The 19103-nt window shown below is 41.2% G+C and overlaps 1 protein-coding gene across 1 annotated transcript in view; it reads left to right on the top strand.

Annotated features, from left to right (window-relative positions):
- The window catches only part of LOC139753627 (uncharacterized), an 82706-nt gene that overhangs the window by 37659 nt on the left and 25944 nt on the right, over positions 1-19103 (top strand). The window contains exons 8-10 of the mRNA XM_071670241.1: positions 2832-3023; positions 9872-10381; positions 17822-18095. Of these exons, the coding sequence (XP_071526342.1) occupies positions 2832-3023; positions 9872-10381; positions 17822-18095 (976 nt within the window). The remainder of the gene's footprint in view (positions 1-2831; positions 3024-9871; positions 10382-17821; positions 18096-19103) is intronic.

Raw genomic sequence — 19103 nt, forward strand, 5'->3', positions numbered from 1 at the left:
TAGAAGGTGTTAATACGAGGGGGAAAGCTTTCTGGGCCCCTTCTCCTGCCCCTCTTAATTGCCTTCTTCAATATGCAAGTTTTGTGTATAGTATTCTTTCCTGTCCTCAAAAAAATTTGTATATTTTCATTATTCATATTGCTGTATTGGTTTGAACATATTTAGAGGCTGAGCAAAAAAATACTGACTTAAGAGGTTATGAGTTTGAGATGGAAGGAATAAGGGGGAGGGGGAGACTGAAAAGGAGATGGAAGAATGGAGTGAAGAACACTTTAGGATGTTGGGGCCTGAACATGCAGAGTGCCTGGAGGCATTCATGGGATTGAATAAATTGGATCATTATGATATGTGAGGGGGGGGGGGGTAAGTTGTTGTTATTGAGCTAAAGTAGGATAAATGAAGCGTTCAGGTTAAACTATGGAATAGTCTGTGGGATGTGGGTGTGAATGGCAGGCTGTGGTTATGTTGCTGTATATATGATAACCAGAGAGTGGTTGTTTGCAAATGAGGCCATTGTTCATTTGTTTATGCTGCTGTGTTGCTGTGAAGTGTATTATTAAAAAACATTTCATAGTAAATTTGGAAAGGGTATTATTTTGGTAGGTAGTGTTTCTTTGTTTTGTAGCCTAAAAAGCCCATTTGTGAGATGCTTTTTGGGGAAATGGGTCCATAAGGGACAGTGGGACAATCTGATATTATGTTGCCATGTTTCAAAATCCTGATAAGGAAATAGACTTGAAAAGAAATGAATTCAATATATGAGCCAAACTTTTTTTTCTTTTGCTGATTGTGTTAGAAGCACAGTTGTATGCTTGAAAATGCAAATGTTTTTGAGAAGTTAAGGCTAAAGAAAAGTCCAATTTCTTATCTATCATAAGGACATTTATCACTGATGCATTGTTACCAGTATAGACATAAAGTAATAGGTGGTATTTGGTAGGCAGCTACATTTCAGGGAGGTATATTACTGGTACCACCCACCTGGGTATTGGGAGTGTTATTGACAGCTGTGTAGTGAGCCAGCACTTCAGTGGTTGTCAAGTTGCATTTCTCTTACCCAGGTAGCCATCTTTTCTTTTTCCTTCACTCTTGTACCCTGCAGCTGGTGTTCTGACCACAAACAATCTCTCCCTGTCACACGTAACACTTGACAACACTTAACTCACACAACTCATTCTGTGGGAAGTGCTGTGCACTAGCCCTACCTTTTTTGCAGAATGGCAGGAGCAGTAATTAGAAGTAGTAGGTAGGAACTTGGACAGAAGCATAAGGTAGAAGTAGTGCATAGGAATATGAGGCAGGAGTATTAGGTATTAGCAGTAGGATGTAATATTAAGTGGGAACATTAGGTAGAAGTTAATAGAGATGCTTCTTGAAAGGCCTTAAGAATATATGGTGTGGGAGGTAAGCTGCTAGAAGCAGTAAGTTTTTATCAAGGGTGAAAGGCATGTGTACAAGTGGGAAGAGGAGTGATAAGTTCCTAGTGAAGGTTGGTCTGTGGCAGGTGTGTGTGATGTCACCATGGGTGTTTAATTTGTTTATGGAATTGGTGGTTAGGGAGGTAAATATAAGAGTTTGGAGAGAGGGGCAAGTATGCAGTCTGTTGGAGATGTGAGGAGACCAAATTGGAGGTGGAAGGCTTGAGTGAAAAAGATTATGAATGACTGGGGCCTGAACATGCAGGAGGGTGAAAGGCATGCAAGGAATTGACTGAATTAGAACGATGTTGTATACTGGGGTCTATATGCTGTTAGTGGGTTGAAAACGGGCCTGGATGTGGATAGGGAGCTGTGATTTCAGTGCATTGCACACGACAATTAGAGAATGAGTGTAAATGGATGTGGCCTTTTTTCATCTGTTTCCTGGTGCCACCTCGCTGATGCAGGGAGTGGCGATGCTGTTTCCTGTGGGGCGGAGTAGCACCAGGAATGGATGAAGGCAAGCAGGTATGAATATTTACACGTGTATAAATTCAGGATATATGTGTCAGAGGTGGAGGGAACGAGGAGAAGTGGGAGACCAAATTGGAGGTGGAAAGATGGGAGTGAAAAAGATTTTGAGTGATCGGGGCCTGAACATTCAGGAGGGTAAAGGGCGTGCAAGGAATAGAGTGAATTGGAACGATGTGGTATAACGGGGTCGACGTGCTGTCAGTGGATTGAACCAGGGCATGTGAAGCGTCTGGGGTAAACCATGGAAAGTTTTGTGGGGCCTGGATGTGGAAAGGGAGCTGTGGTTTTGGTGCATTATGCATGACAGCTAGAGACTGAGTGTGAACGAATGTGGCCCTTGTTGTCTTTTCCTAGCGCTACCTCACGCACATGTGGGGGGAGGGGGTTGTCATTTCATGTGTGGCAGGGTGGCAATGGGAATAAATAAGGGCAGACAGTATGAATTATGTACATGTGTATATATGTATATGTCTGTGTGTGTATATATATGTATACGTTGAGATGTATAGGTATGTATATGTGCGTGTGTGGATGTGTATGTATATACATGTGTATGTGGGTGGGTTGGGCCATTCTTTCGTCTGTTTCCTTGCGCTACCTTGCTAATGCAAGAGACAGCGGAAAAGTATAATAAAAATAAAAAAAAAAATAGTATATATGTATATGTCTCTGTGTGTTTATGTATAGGTTGATATGTATGTATATGTGCATGTGTAGGTGTTTATGTATATATATATATATGTATATGAGTGGATGGGCCATTCTTTGTTTCCTGGTGCTACCTCGCTGACGCGGAAGACTGCGATCAAGTATAATAAAGAATATGTATTTATTTATATTTATTCATTTATGAAACTAATTGTTATTTTCTCTTGACAGTGGAGTACGGGAATTGTGCCATATGGAGCTGGAGCTATCCTTTCTCATTTGGTTACTGGAGCACAGTTACCCCCACAGGAGGATTTGCGGAGCTCACTGAAGAGGCGATCTACTGGAAGTTCACTGAACATCACCCCTCCTAAACAAATCAGGATGACTCCAAATCCAGTCAACAGTCAACAAGCTGTAGCTGTAAGTTCGTTAAAGATTTCAGTAACCTCTTCAAATCATTAAACCTAATGTATAACTGGATAGGATGCATTACTGTTTGTAGGGTTTCTTTCTTAACCTCACTATTTTTTACAAGACCGGTAACCTTATTTTATGAAAAAAGAAACAATGTGCTCCTTGTTTTTTCAGTAATTTTTTTTCGTAGTCAGTTGAGAAATGTGCTTGTCATGCTGTACAGTTCTGGAAAAGTTTGCAAAGTAGGTTCTGTCTTCCAGGTTTCCCTTATTCCCAGTCAGGAATTTGCTTGGCTTGGATTAATTGATGTATTTGGATGGGTTTGGGCTATCTTTTTTTTTGGAAGCAGTTGTTTCCTTTGGGAGGTGCCTAATCAGTGAGTAGAGCACCTTTTGGAAGGTCTTTGGTACAACACAGAGCAATTTCATGGTGAGACTGCAAGCCAAAATTTTTCAGGATCTAAGGAGGGCTTTTCTTCCTAAGCATTTTGATTTCCTAGGAGTAGCACAGACAGGGGGCTCTATCAGGGCACTGTGAATTGGATAACTCATTTAATATTCTCGATGGTTTGTATGGATGGCACCTACTACTTCTGCATAGGTTATTGTTGTAGTGGGTGACAGGCAACCACTGACTATGGAGTTACTACATCCAGGGTTTCAGGAGGAATACTGGTGATGGTTCAGTGAGCCAGGAGTATGGTGTTTGTCATATACCCACTTCGAGGCCCATTTTATGTTTTTTCTTTCTCTTTCACTTACATGTGGGTAGCTGGCAACAGACCCTTGCCTCTCACTCTCCACATCTCATACACAACTCTTGACAAGCCATAACTCACTGCTATTGCAAAGAAGTACTCCCAGGGCTGCAAGCTTATATTCTAGAGTTTAGAGAGTTTACATTCCAGCAGTCCTGTTGTATACAAATAAGGTGGGGATTGGAGTGTGAAAGGGACCCAGAATATATCTTCAGGATATTAAGTGTGATTGCACTAGATCTTAGGAGTTTAGTAACAGTTGGAAGTTGGAAGATTGAGGTTTAATATTGAATGCTCCAAAAATTGCCAACCTCAGTACACCAGATAGTTGAAATGTATATTGAAAGGAAATCCAAGCAGTAAAGATACGAGAAGATGAAATGGGGAAAATGTGTAAGTTTGCCTGTGAATTGATTTAAAAGAGGTATGATAATCACTGCACTAAAAAAAAGTATTTTCTTGGATAGTTCTGATGAACTTTGAAATGATCAGTATGACTCATGTCTCAGTAGGACTGGTAAGTGTGAATGTGAGATGGGTTTCTAATAGTTAGCCCCACTTTATTGTTCTTTCCACCACAATTTGAAATCAGTAAAGCATTTATTATGGCAGTTTTTAGGAAATGTTGCAGGGCTGCCAGTGTGAGGCCAGACCAATAGGCACTTCTTAAAATCATTTGTCTGTGTTGTCATGTAATTTCACATAAAAAGTCATAAAATATAGAGGTAAAAAAGAGGGCAAATGAGAGTTGGGGTGAGAGAGTATCATTAAGTTTTAGGGAGAATAAAAAGATGTTTTGGAAGGAGGTAAGTAAAGTGTGTAAGACAAGGGAACAAATGGGAACATCAGTGAAGGGGGCTAATGGGGAGGTGATAACAAGTAGTGGTGATGTGAGAAGGAGATGGAGTGAGTATTTTGAAGGTTTGCTGAATGTATTTGATGATAGAGTGGCAGATATAGAGTGCTTTGGTCGAGGTGGTGTTCAAAGTGAGAGGGTTAGGGAGAATGTTAGATAAATAAATAAGGTCTGATGAACTTTGAAATGATCAGTATGACTCATGTCTCAGTAGGACTGGTAAGTGTGAATGTGAGACAGGTTTCTGATAGTTATGTTAGCCCCGCTTTATTGTTCTTTCCACCAAAATTTGAAATCAGTATTGCATTTATTATGGCAGTTTTTAGGAAATGTTGCAGGTGCTATCAGTATGAGGCCAGACCAACAGGCACTTCTTAAAATCATTTGTCTGTGTTGTCATGTAATTTCACATAAAAAGTCATAAGATATATAGAGGTGAAAAAGAGGGCAAACAAGAGTTGGGGTGATAGAGTATCATTAAATTTTAGGGAGAAGAAAAAGATGCTTTGGAAGGAGGTAAATAAAGTGCATAAGACAAGGGAGTGAGTGAGTGCTCAAATTACAGAGGTATAAGTTTGTTGAGTATTCCTGGTAAATTATATGGGAGGGTATTGATTGAGAGGGTGAAGGCATGTACAGAGCATCAGATTGGGGAAGAGCAGTGTGGTTTCAGAAGTGGTAGAGGATGTGTGGATCAGGTGTTTGCTTTGAAGAATGTATGTGAGAAATACTTAGAAAAGCAAATGGATTTGTATGTAGCATTTATGGATCTGGAGAAGGCATATGATAGAGTTGATAGAGATGCTCTGTGGAAGGTATTAAGAATATATGGTGTGGGAGGCAAGTTGTTAGAAGCAGTGAAAAGTTTTTATCGAGGATGTAAGGCATGTGTACGTGTAGGAAGAGAGGAAAGTGATTGGTTCTCAGTGAATTTTGGTTTGTGACAGAGGTGTTTGATGTCTCCATGGCTGTTTAATTTGTTTATGGATGGGGTTGTTAGGGAGGTAAATGCAAGAGTTTTGGAAAGAGGGGCAAGTATGCAGTCTGTTGTGGATGAGAGAGCTTGGGAAGTGAGTCAGTTGTTGTTCGCTGATGATACAGTGCTGGTGGCTGATTCATGTGAGAAACTGCAGAAGCTAGTGACTGAGGTTGGTAAAGTGTGTGAAAGAAGAAAGCTGAGAGTAAATGTGAATAAGAGCAAGGTTATTAGGTATAGTAGGGTTGAGGGACAAGTCAGTTGGGAGGTAAGTTTGAATGGAGAAAAATTGAAGGAAGTGAAGTGATTTAGATATCTGGGAGTGGATTTGGCAGCGGATGGAACCATGGAAGCGGAAGTGAGTCATAGGGTGGGGAGGGGGCAAAATTTCTGGGAGTGTTGAAAAATGTGTGGAAGTTGAGAACGTTACTTTGGAAAGCAGAAATGGGTATGTTTGAAGGAATAGTGGTTCCAAAAATTTTATATGGTTGTGAGGCGTGGGCTATATATAGAGTTGTACGGAGGAGGGTGGATGTGCTGGAAATGAGACGTTTGAGGACAATATGTGGTGTGAGGTGGTTTGATCGAGTAAGTAATGAAAGGGTAAGAGAGATGTGTGGTAATAAAACGATTGTGGTTGAGAGAGCAGAAGAGGGTGTTTTGAAATGGTTTGGTCACATTGAGAGAATGAGTGAGGAAAGATCGACAAATAGGATATATGGAGGGAGTGAGAAGTGGGAGACCAAATTGGAGGTGGAAAGATGGAGTGAAAAAGATTTTGAGTGATTGGAGCTTGAACATGCAGGAGGGTGAAAGGCGTGCAAGGAATAAAGTGAATTGGAACAATGTGGTATACCTGGGGTCGACGTGCTGTCTGGATTGAATCAGGGCATGTGAAGCATTTGGGGTAAACCATAGAAAGTTTTGTGGGGCCTGGATGTTGAAAGAGAGCTGTGGTTTTGGTGCATTATTACATGACAGCTAGAGACTGAGTGTGAATGAATGTGGCCTTTGTTGTCTTTTCCTACCGCTACCTCGCGCACATGCGGGGGTAGGGGGTTGTCATTTCATGTGTGGCGGGGTGGCGATGGGAATGAATTAGGGCAGACAATATGAATTATGTACATGAGTATATATGTATATGTGTGTGTATGTATATATTGTATACGTTGAGATGTATAGATATGTATATGTGCGTGTGTGGACGTGTATGTATATACATATGCATATGGGTGGGTTGGGCCATTCTTTCGTCGGTGTTCTTGCGCTACCTCGCTAACATGGGAGACAGCAATGAAGTATAATAAATAGATAGATAAATAAGGTCTGATGAACTTTGAAATGATCAGTATGACTCATGTCTCAGTAGGACTGGTAAGTGTGAATGTGAGACAGGTTTCTAATAGTTATGTTAGCCCCACTTTATTGTTCTTTCCACCAAAATTTGAAATCAATAAAGCATTTATTATGGCAGTTTTTATGGAATGTTGTAGGGTTACCAGTGTGAGGCCAGACCAATAGGCACATCTTAAAATTATTTGTCTGTGTTGTCATGTATGAAGTCTGTTGTGGATGAGAGAACTTGGGAAGTGAGTCAGTTGTTGTTCGCTGATGACACAGCACTGGTGGCTGATTCATGTGAGAAACTGCAGAAGCTGGTGACTGAGTTTGGTAAAGTGTGTGGAAGAAGAAAGTTAAGAGAAAATGTGAATAAGAGCAAGGTTATTAGGTACAGTAGGGTTGAGGGTCAAGTCAATTGGGAGGTAAGTTTGAATGGAGAAAAACTGGAGGAAGTAAAGTGTTTTAGATATCTGGAAGTGGATCTGGCAGTGGATGGAACCATGGAAGCGGAAGTGAATCATAGTGTGGGGGAGGGGGCGAAAATCCTGGGAGCCTTGAAGAATGTGTGAAAGTCGAGAACATTATCTCGGAAAGCAAAAATGGGTATGTTTGAAGGAATAGTGGTTCCAACAATGTTGTATGGTTGCGAGGCGTGGGCTATGGATAGAAATGTGCGTAGGAGGATGGATGTGCTGGAAATGAGATGTTTGAGGACAATGTGTGGTGTGAGGTGGTTTGATCGAATAAGTAATGTAAGGGTAAGAGAGATGTGTGGAAATAAAAAGAGCGTGGTTGAGAGAGCAGAAGAGGGTGTTTTGAAATGGTTTGGGCACATGGAGAGAATGAATTAGGAAAGATTGACCAAGAGGATATATGTGTTGGAGGTGGAGGGAACGAGGAGAAGTGGGAGACCAAATTGGAGGTGGAAAGATGGAGTGAAAAAGATTTTGTGTGATCGGGGCCTGAACATGCAGGAGGGTGAAAGGCGGGCAAGGAATAGAGTGAATTTGATCGATGTGGTATACCGGGGTTGATGTGCTGTCAGTGGATTGAATCAGGGCATGTGAAGCGTCTGGGGTAAACCATGGAAAGTTGTGTGGGGCTTGGATGTGGAAAGGGAGCTGTGGTTTTGGGCATTATTACATGACAGCTAGAGACTGAGTATGAATGAATGGGGCCTTTGTTGTCTTTTCCTAGTGCTACCTCGCACACATGAGGGGGGAGGGGGATGGTATTCCATGTGTGGCGAGGTGGCGATGGGAATGAATAAAGGCAGACAGTGTGAATTGTGCGCATGGGTATATATGTATGTGTCTGTGTGTGTATATATATGTGTACATTGAGATGTATAGGTATGTATATTTGCGTGTGTGGACGTGTATGTATATGAATTGTGTATGGGGGTGGGTTGGGCCATTTCTTTCGTCTGTTTCCTTGCGCTACCTCGCAAACGCGGGAGACAGCGACAAAGCAAAATAAAGTAAAAATAAAAAAATATATATACTTTTTTACTTCATTTTTGTTGTACAAAGTGAGATATTTAGAACCAAAAGGCAACACTGACATCAGATTATTCAGAATATTCCTTGGTGAGATAATATTTTTGTGTGAACAAGCTGTATTACAGTTATTGGTTTTTATGTTTTGGGGGAGCAATGTAAGACTTTTAGCATTAGCCACAACCTAGAAATTAGAGTGCTGAAGACTTTTATTTCAAAACCTTCTTCTCAAAATTGGTGTGTAACCATTTGAAGTGTGAATGCAAAGAGAATGAATTATGGAGTGGTAGAATGGGTGAAATGTAATACTTTGAGGTGGTTTGGGCATGTAGAAAGAATGCAAGACTGGGAGTTTACAAGGAAAAAGTGTGTGTTAGTACAATTAAAAGGGTTGGTGTGAGAGGAAGACTACCTGTGACATGGGCAAATAGGGGAGGAATACTGGAGGGAGAGAAATAGTGGAAGAATGCGTGGAATGGTGTATGCATGGGAGGCATGTAAGGCCAGGTATAAGTGGAGACTCTTTTGCTCTGGCCAGCCTTTGATGGGAGTTCCCAGAGGGAACAGGCATCAAAGATATTGATACATAGATAGGAGCTTGAAAAATGTTTCCTGTAGGGTTGTCACATTAACATTTTTCTGTGTTGTCTCCCCCTCCCCTAAAAAGAAAAAAAAAATGTTTTTATTTTTGGAAATTTTAAGATACATCCTTTAGACAGCTAAGAATGATGGTATTATTGCTGAGTGGTCAGAAGGTGGATCAGAGCAGAACCAAAACTACAACTACCTAGCTTGTCATTAGCAAGAGCTGAAAGGCATTTACTTCACCAATAAATAAGGGATTAGGAAGTTCTGTAACTTCAGAAGTATGAGCTAGTTCTCATAGGTTGTGGGTCACTACCCCAGAGAGAAACTTTTCTCTTACTACAAAATGCACATTTTTTCCCATGTGATTTGAAAGGTATACTTCATGTTTCATTCATTCATTCATTCATTCATTCATGTAAGGTAAAGGAACACAGTTGTGCAGTCAAGTGTTATTCAACTGTAAGTGAATTGATCTTATGTAGAAGAAGATTAAGGAGAGGGAAATGAGGAAATATGATGACGAAGAGTGAATAATGAAGACAGAAAATATATGTTTTAGGGGTTTAGTGTAATGAAATGAAGGATGTAGTTTTGAGTTGGTATGGTTTTGCATTTATAATGGATGTAGGGACAATAGAATGAAGTTTTGGTAGTTATAGAGGGAGATGAGAAAGATGGAAAAATTTTGTGATTATGAGTATTATGCAGGTAAATGAATCAAACAAGCACATCATTGGTAGAAATTTCCTGGACATTTTTGCTTCAAGTGTTCAAAAATTATATTGCTTTCTGATATGTAGATAGCCTGTAACTGTCTAAAAGTAACCTTATTTACAGAGAAAGAAGCTTCACAATGCTATGGTTCGGCAGCGTGGTGGTATAGCCAAGAAGGGCCCAATTTCTAGTAGACTGTCTATGCCACCTGCTAACAGTAATCCCAACCTAACAACTATCAAAACAGTAGACATAAGTACTGTACAGAAGCAAAACCAAGGAAATAAGCAGCAGCAGAATCAGGGGAGCCAGCAGCAAAATCAAGGAAATAAACAACAGCAAAATCAAGGGAATAAGCAGCAGCAAAATCAAGGTAATAAACAGCAGCAGTATCATGGCGGTAAGCAGCAGCAATATCAAGGGAACAAGCAGCAGCATAATCAAGGGAATAAACAACAAAACCAAGGAAGTAAACAACCAAATCAAGTTAACAAACAACAGCAGAATCAAGGAAATAAGCAGCAACAATACCAAGGGAATAAGCTTCAGCAAAATCAAGGGAATAAACAGCCAGGTGCACCATTCAAGGAATCAGTTAAACAGTTAAAACCTTCAGAAAATGTCCAAGATGAGGTGAGTCTGACTGATGCTTTTTTTTTTTTTTTTTTTTTTTTTTTTTTTTTTTTTTTTTTTTTTTTATACTTTGTCGCTGTCTCCCGCGTTTGCGAGGTAGCGCAAGGAAACAGACGAAAAAAATGGCCCAACCCCCCCCATACACATGTACATACGTCCACACACGCAATATACATACCTACACAGCTTTCCATGGTTTACCCCAGACGCTTCACATGCCTTGATTCAACCCACTGACAGCACGTCAACCCCTGTATACCACATCGCTCCAATTCACTCTATTCCTTGCCCTCCTTTCACCCTCCTGCATGTTCAGGCCCCGATCACACAAAATCCTTTTCACTCCATCTTTCCACCTCCAATTTGGTCTCCCTCTTCTCCTCGTTCCCTCCACCTCCGACACATATATCCTCTTGGTCAATCTTTCCTCACTCATTCTCTCCATGTGCCCAAACCATTTCAAAACACCCTCTTCTGCTCTCTCAACCACGCTCTTTTTATTTCCACACATCTCTCTTACCCTTACGTTACTTACTCGATCAAACCACCTCACACCACACATTGTCCTCAAACATCTCATTTCCAGCACATCCATCCTCCTGCGCACAACTCTATCCATAGCCCACGCCTCGCAACCATACAACATTGTTGGAACTACTATTCCTTCAAACATACCCATTTTTGCTTTCCGGGATAATGTTCTCGACTTCCACACATTTTTCAAGGCTCCCAAAATTTTCGCCCCCTCCCCCACCCTATGATCCACTTCCGCTTCCATGGTTCCATCCGCTGACAGATCCACTCCCAGATATCTAAAACACTTCACTTCCTCCAGCCTCTCACCATTCAAACTCACCTCCCAATTGACTTGACCCTCAACCCTACTGTACCTAATAACCTTGCTCTTATTGACATTTACTCTTAACTTTCTTCTTCCACACACTTTACCAAACTCCGTCACCAGCTTCTGCAGTTTCTCACATGAATCCGCCACCAGCGCTGTATCATCAGCGAACAACAACTGACTCACTTCCCAAGCTCTCTCATCCCCAACAGACTTCATACTTGCCCCTCTTTCCAAAACTCTTGCATTTACCTCCCTAACAACCCCATCCATAAACAAATTAAACAACCATGGAGACATCACACTCCCCTGCCGCAAACCTACATTCACTGAGAACCAATCACTTTCCTCTCTTCCTACACGTACACATGCCTTACATCCTCGATAAAAACTTTTCACTGCTTCTAACAACTTGCCTCCCACACCATATATTCTTAATACCTTCCACAGAGCATCTCTATCAACTCTATCATATGCCTTCTCCAGATCCATAAATGCTACATACAAATCCATTTGCTTTTCTAAGTATTTCTCACATACATTCTTCAAAGCAAACACCTGGTCCACACATCCTCTACCACTTCTGAAACCACACTGCTCTTCCCCAATCTGATGCTCTGTACATGCCTTCACCCTCTCAATCAATACCCTCCCATATAATTTACCAGGAATACTCAACAAACTTATACCTCTGTAATTTGAGCACTCACTCTTATCCCCTTTGCCTTTGTACAATGGCACTATGCAAGCATTCCGCCAATCCTCAGGCACCTCACCATGAGTCATACATACATTAAATAACCTTACCAACCAGTCAACAATACAGTCACCCCCTTTTTTAATAAATTCCACTGCAATACCATCCAAACCTGCTGCCTTGCCGGCTTTCATCTTCCGCAAAGCTTTTACTACCTCTTCTCTGTTTACCAAATCATTTTCCCTAACCCTCTCACTTTGCACACCACCTCGACCCAAACACCCTATATCTGCCACTCTGTCATCAGACACATTCAACAAACCTTCAAAATACTCATTCCATCTCCTTCTCACATCACCACTACTTGTTATCACCTCCCCATTTACGCCCTTTACTGAAGTTCCCATTTGCTCCCTTGTCTTACGCACCCTATTTACCTCCTTCCAGAACATCTTTTTATTCTCCCTAAAATTTACTGATAGTCTCTCACCCCAACTCTCATTTGCCCTTTTTTTCACCTCTTGCACCTTTCTCTTGACCTCCTGTCTCTTTCTTTTATACTTCTCCCACTCAATTGCATTTTTTCCCTGCAAAAATCGTCCAAATGCCTCTCTCTTCTCTTTCACTAATACTCTTACTTCTTCATCCCACCACTCACTACCCTTTCTAAACAGCCCACCTCCCACTCTTCTCATGCCACAAGCATCTTTTGCGCAATCCATCACTGATTCCCTAAATACATCCCATTCCTCCCCCACTCCCCTTACTTCCATTGTTCTCACCTTTTTCCATTCTGTACTCAGTCTCTCCTGATACTTCTTCACACAGGTCTCCTTCCCAAGCTCACTTACTCTCACCACCTTCTTCACCCCAACATTCACTCTTCTTTTCTGAAAACCCATACTAATCTTCACCTTAGCCTCCACAAGATAATGATCAGACATCCCTCCAGTTGCACCTCTCAGCACATTGACATCCAAAAGTCTCTCTTTCGCACGCCTGTCCATTAACACGTAATCCAATAACGCTCTCTGGCCATCTCTCCTACTTACATAAGTATACTTATGTATATCTCGCTTTTTAAACCAGGTATTCCCAATCATCAGTCCTTTTTCAGCACATAAATCTACAAGCTCTTCACCATTTCCATTTACAACACTGAACACCCCATGCATACCAATTATTCCCTCAACTGCCACATTACTCACCTTTGCATTCAAATCACCCATCACTATAACCCGGTCTCGTGCATCAAAACCGCTAACACACTCATTTAGCTGCTCCCAAAACACTTGCCTCTCATGATCTTTCTTCTCATGCTTTATGTGTGTATATATATATTTATATATATGGCCCAACCCACCCACATACACATGTATATACATACACGTCCACACATGCAAATATACATACCCATACATCTCAACGTATACATATATATTTATATACACACACACAGACATATACATATATGTACATAATTCATACTTTTTTTTTTTTATACTTTGTCGCTGTCTCCCGCGTTTGTGAGGTAGCGCAAGGAAACAGACGAAAGAAATGGCCCAACCCCCGCCCCCATACACATGTATATACATACGTCCACACACGCAAATATACATACCTACACAGCTTTCCATGGTTTACATCAGACGCTTCACATGCCTTGATTCAATCCACTGACAGCACGTCAACCCCGGTATACCACATCGCTCCAATTCACTCTATTCCTTGCCCTCCTTTCACCCTCCTGCATGTTCAGGCCCCGATCACACAAAATCTTTTTCACTCCATCTTTCCACCTCCAATTTGGTCTCCCTCTTCTCCTCGTTCCCTCCACCTCCGACACATATATCCTCTTGGTCAATCTTTCCTCACTCATTCTCTCCATGTGCCCAAACCACTTCAAAACACCCTCTTCTGCTCTCTCAACCACGCTCTTTTTATTTCCACACATCTCTCTTACCCTTACGTTACTCACTCGATCAAACCACCTCACACCACACATTGTCCTCAAACACCTTGCTCTTATTCACATTTACTCTTAACTTTCTTCTTCCACACACTTTACCAAACTCAGTCACCAGCTTCTGCAGTTTCTCACATGAATCAGCCACCAGCGCTGTATCATCAGCGAACAACAACTGACTCACTTCCCAAGCTCTCTCATCCCCAACAGACTTCATACTTGCCCCTCTTTCCAAAACTCTTGCATTTACCTCCCTAACAACCCCATCCATAAACAAATTAAACAACCATGGAGACATCACACACCCCTGCCGCAAACCTACATTCACTGAGAACCAATCACTTTCCTCTCTTCCTACACGTACACATGCCTTACATCCTCGATAAAAACTTTTCACTGCTTCTAACAACTTTCCTCCCACACCATATATTCTTAATACCTTCCACAGAGCATCTCTATCAACTCTATCATATGCCTTCTCCAGATCCATAAATGCTACATACAAATCCATTTGCTTTTCTAAGTATTTCTCACATACATTCTTCAAAGCAAACACCTGATCCACATAATTCATACTGTCTGCCTTTATTCATTCCCATCGCCACCCCACCACATATGAAATAACAACCCCCTCCCCCCGCATGTGCGCAAGGTAGCGCTAAGCGCTAGGAAGAGACAACAAAGGCCTCATTCTTTCACACTCAGTCTCTAGCTGTCATGTAATAATGCACCTGAAACCACAGCTCCCTTTCCACATCCAGGCCCCACAGAACTTTCCATGGTTTACCCCAGTCGCTTCACATGCCCTGGTTCATTCCATTGACAGCACATCGACCCCGGTATACCATATCATTCCAATTCACTCTATTCCTTGCACGCCTTTCACCCTCCTGCATGTTCAGGCCCTGATCACTCAAAATCTTTTTCACTCCATCTTTCCTCCTCCAATTTGGTCTCCCACCCTTCGTTCCCTCCACCTCTGACACATATATCCTCTTGGTCAATCTTTCCTTACTCATTCTCTCCATGTGACCAAACCATTTCAAAACACCCTCTTCTGCTCTCTCAACCACACTCTTTTTATTACCACACATCACTCTTACCCTATTATTACTTACTCAGTCAAACCACCTCACACCACATATTGTCCTCAAACATCTCATTTCCAGCACATCCACCCTCCCCCGCACAACTCTATCTATAGCCCACGCCTTGCAACCATATAACATTTTTGGAACCACTATTACTTCAAACATACCCATTTTTGCTTTCCAAGATAACGTTCTCGACTTCCACACATTTTTCAATGCTCCCAGAACTTTCGCCCCTCCCCCACCCTATGATTCACTTCCACTTCCATGGTTCCATCCGCTGCCAAATCCACTCCCAGATATCTAAAACACTTCACTTCCTCTAGTTTTTCTCCATGCAAACTTACCTCCCAATTGACTTGTCCCTCAACCCTACTGTACCTAATAACCTTGCTCTTATTCACATTTACTCTCAGCTTTCTTCTTTCACACACTTTACCAAACTCAGTCACTAGCTTCTGCAATTTCTCACCCGAATCAGCCACCAGGGCTGTATCATCAGCGAACAATGACTGACTCACTTCCCAAGCTCTCTCATCCACAACAGACTGCATACTTGCCCCTCTTTCCAAAACTCTTTCATTCACCTCCCTAACAACCCCATCCATAAACAAATTAAACAATCATGGAGACATCACACACCCCTTTTGCAAACTGACATTCACTGAGAAATTTAAATATGTTAATGATAAAAAACAAAAACTTTTCATGTAGCTAAGAATGTGCAAATAATGTCAGTCATGGATTTAAAGTGAAATGTTTATCAAATCAGTCATGGATTTAAAGTGAAATGTTTATCGAATCTATTCTCAGACGTGTCTATAGTACTTCTTTAACAACTCTGATTAGTAAATTCATCCATATTTTAACAGCTCCGTAGAAGAAAAAGTGTTTTACCTCATTCAAGGTGAAATATTTGCCCACAAGCTAGTAACTATTACTACGAGTGGAATTAGACAAATCTATCCGTGTTAGTTGTTAGTTTGAGATTATTGAAAGCTTTGTTAATTTTTGATTCCTCTATTAGATCACCTGTTAGCCTTCTCTTGTATACTGAATAGATTTAAGTCATTTAATCAGCTCTCATAGGATTTGTTTCTCATTGCGGGAATCATCTTGGTAGATGGTTTCTGCTCTCTCACTATTCTGTCATCGAGATAGGAAAGCATGAATGACTTGAAAAGAGTAAGGATAATTTCCCTGGACTCAAATTCAATAGTCGTACTTATAAATCCAAAATTTTTTTTGCCCTTTTAACCACTTCTGAGCACTGTTTACACTCGTCTTTTTCCTCCTTTACCTTTTGCAATTCAGCGGATTTCATACTGCAGCTTGCCTTTTCATTTTTACCTCTGACATGTGAGACTTTTCACTTACTGATATTAGAATTCATTTTTTTTTTTTTTTTTTTTTTTTTTTTTGCCGCTGTCTCCCGCGTTTGCGAGGTAGCGCAAGGAAACAGACGAAAGAAATGGCCCAACCCCCCCCCCCCCATACACATGTATATACATACGTCCACACACGCAAATATACATACCTACACAGCTTTCCATGGTTTACCCCAGACGCTTCACATGCCCCGATTCAATCCACTGACAGCACGTCAACCCCGGTATACCACATCGCTCCAATTCACTCTATTCCTTGCCCTCCTTTCACCCTCCTGCATATTCAGGCCCCGATCACACAAAATCTTTTTCACTCCATCTTTCCACCTCCAATTTGGTCTCCCTCTTCTCCTCGTTCCCTCCACCTCCGACACATATATCCTCTAGGTCAATCTTTCCTCACTCATTCTCTCCATGTGCCCAAACCATTTCAAAACACCCTCTTCTGCTCTCTCAACCACGCTCTTTTTATTTCCACACATCTCTCTTACCCTTACCCTTACCGTTACTTACTCGATCAAACCACCTCACACCACACATTGTCCTCAAACATCTCATTTCCAGCACATCCATCCTCCTGTGCACAACTCTATCCATAGCCCACGCCTCGCAACCATACAACATTGTTGGAACCACTATTCCTTCAAACATACCCATTTTTGCTTTCCGAGATAATGTTCTCGACTTCCACACATTCTTCAAGGCTCCCAGAATTTTCTCCCCCTCCCCCCACCCTATGATCCACTTCCGCTTCCATGGTTCCATCCGCTGCCAGATCCACTCCCAGATATCTAAAACACTTCACTTCCTCCAGTTTTTCTCCATTCAAACTCACCTCCCAATTGACTTGACCCTCAACCCTACTGTACCTAATAACCTTGCTCTTATTCACATTTACTCTTAACTTTCTTCTTTCACACACTTTACCAAACTCAGTCACCAGCTTCTGCAGTTTCTCACATGAATCAGCCACCAACGCTGTATCATCAGCGAACAACAACTGACTCACTTCCAAGCTCTCTCATCCCCAACAGACTTCATACTTGCCCCTCTTTCCAAAACTCTTGCATTCACCTCCCTAACAACCCCATCCATAAACTTCATATGTCACTTATAAGCTCAGTCCAATCAAGATTTTCCCACACTCTGCTGTGTATTTCTCTCAAGATGTCAGTGAGGAGGCCGTCATGTTCAGGTAGTACACCTAAACGAGCACATAAAGGAATTGGTGCATTAGAGCTTCCTCTCCAATTCTTTGATGGTAGGAAAAGATTCATTCCTGATGTTCCCCAAGGAATATCTTATGTTTGTGGGACATTTGGTTTGGAGGGAAAAGGTTTTCCTTTCTTAAAAACATTGTTTTGGAGGGAAAAGGTTTTCCTTTCTTTAAAACATAAGATTTTTCTTACTTTTATCTTATTGTTATTTATTTGTTGTTTTTCGTCTTTGTACAGCAGGTAATAGATCCTAATGAAGATAGTGAATATGAACGAAAAATGCAACAACAGAAGCAGCTACGAGAACAGATATTGGCTAAGAAGGAAGCACGAAGGAAAGCTGCTGCTGCAATTAAGGCAACAGAGATTGCCTCTAGGAAAGCAAAGCAAGAGAAAGAAAATAATAAGAAATTTGAAGAACAGAAGCGGAATGACCAGCAGAGGTCTGCACATGAACAGCAGCAGTCACAGCAGCAATCTAAACAACAAGTCCAGAGAAGAGGAATAAAAGGTGAGGGATCCATTAGTATGATTCAAGTCTGCTGTGAATGTGTGCACTTATTGATAGAATTGGTGTAGAAATTGTTCGCCAGATTTTAAACTGCTGCTTGAGATATTTTGAAATTGTTTTTGATATATGTATTTACCATGATGCATAATCATTGCTCTTATCCCCAAATGTTGGGACATATTTGATTTCATAATTATTTTAACATTTTTGATATAGATAACCATGCAAAGGCTGTGTGCATCTAAACAACCTGGTCTTAAACCCAGCTTCACCACACATACACCCATCTGAAATTACACTTCACTAATCTTTTCTTTTTACACTTTCTCTTCTAGATTCTGGACACCACCCATCTCTCCATTACAAAATTTAATTCAGTGTATCATAAAATCCCTCATGCCCAAGATACACCTTCCATGCTGATGAAATTAGACACTTATTCCTAAGGTATTCTGCACTCAATCGACACAGATATATGCATAACATCACCACACCTGTTAACCTGTGGTCCCACTTGGTGGACATGGCTGACTTGCTGAGTGCTGTAGGAGCCCCATAAAAGGAGATCCTGAGCGCAGGAAAGTAACTATAGTCTCTTTAACGTGTACTATTCCACAAATCTCAGACTCTTGAAACAAGTTTCTGCAAAAAGTTGATTGTTTTTGTTGATGAAATATAGGAACTATTCACAAAATGGGAAAATGCCGTGTTAGTGTTTGAAATGACTGCTTTAATTGTTTGGCACTTTAGACCAACATTTAGGTTCATTTTGAGGTATGTGACTCATGCATCTTTCAGAATTTTGCCTCCATATGCAATAACTGCATCTTCATGGATTGAAAATCCTTCCCTCTTGTATCAGTACTTTCCAAAACAAAGAAGAGAGCCAGGAGCCAAGTGAGGAATTTTCCCTTGTAAGGCTCTGTCATCTGTTCTTGACACTACCTTGCTCATTTGGGAAGTAGCAAGCATGTGTGTATGAATAATTTCACTCATCATTATGCTTAG

This window comes from Panulirus ornatus, chromosome 15, assembly GCF_036320965.1.
Source record: "Panulirus ornatus isolate Po-2019 chromosome 15, ASM3632096v1, whole genome shotgun sequence".
Classification (NCBI taxonomy): domain Eukaryota; kingdom Metazoa; phylum Arthropoda; class Malacostraca; order Decapoda; family Palinuridae; genus Panulirus; species Panulirus ornatus.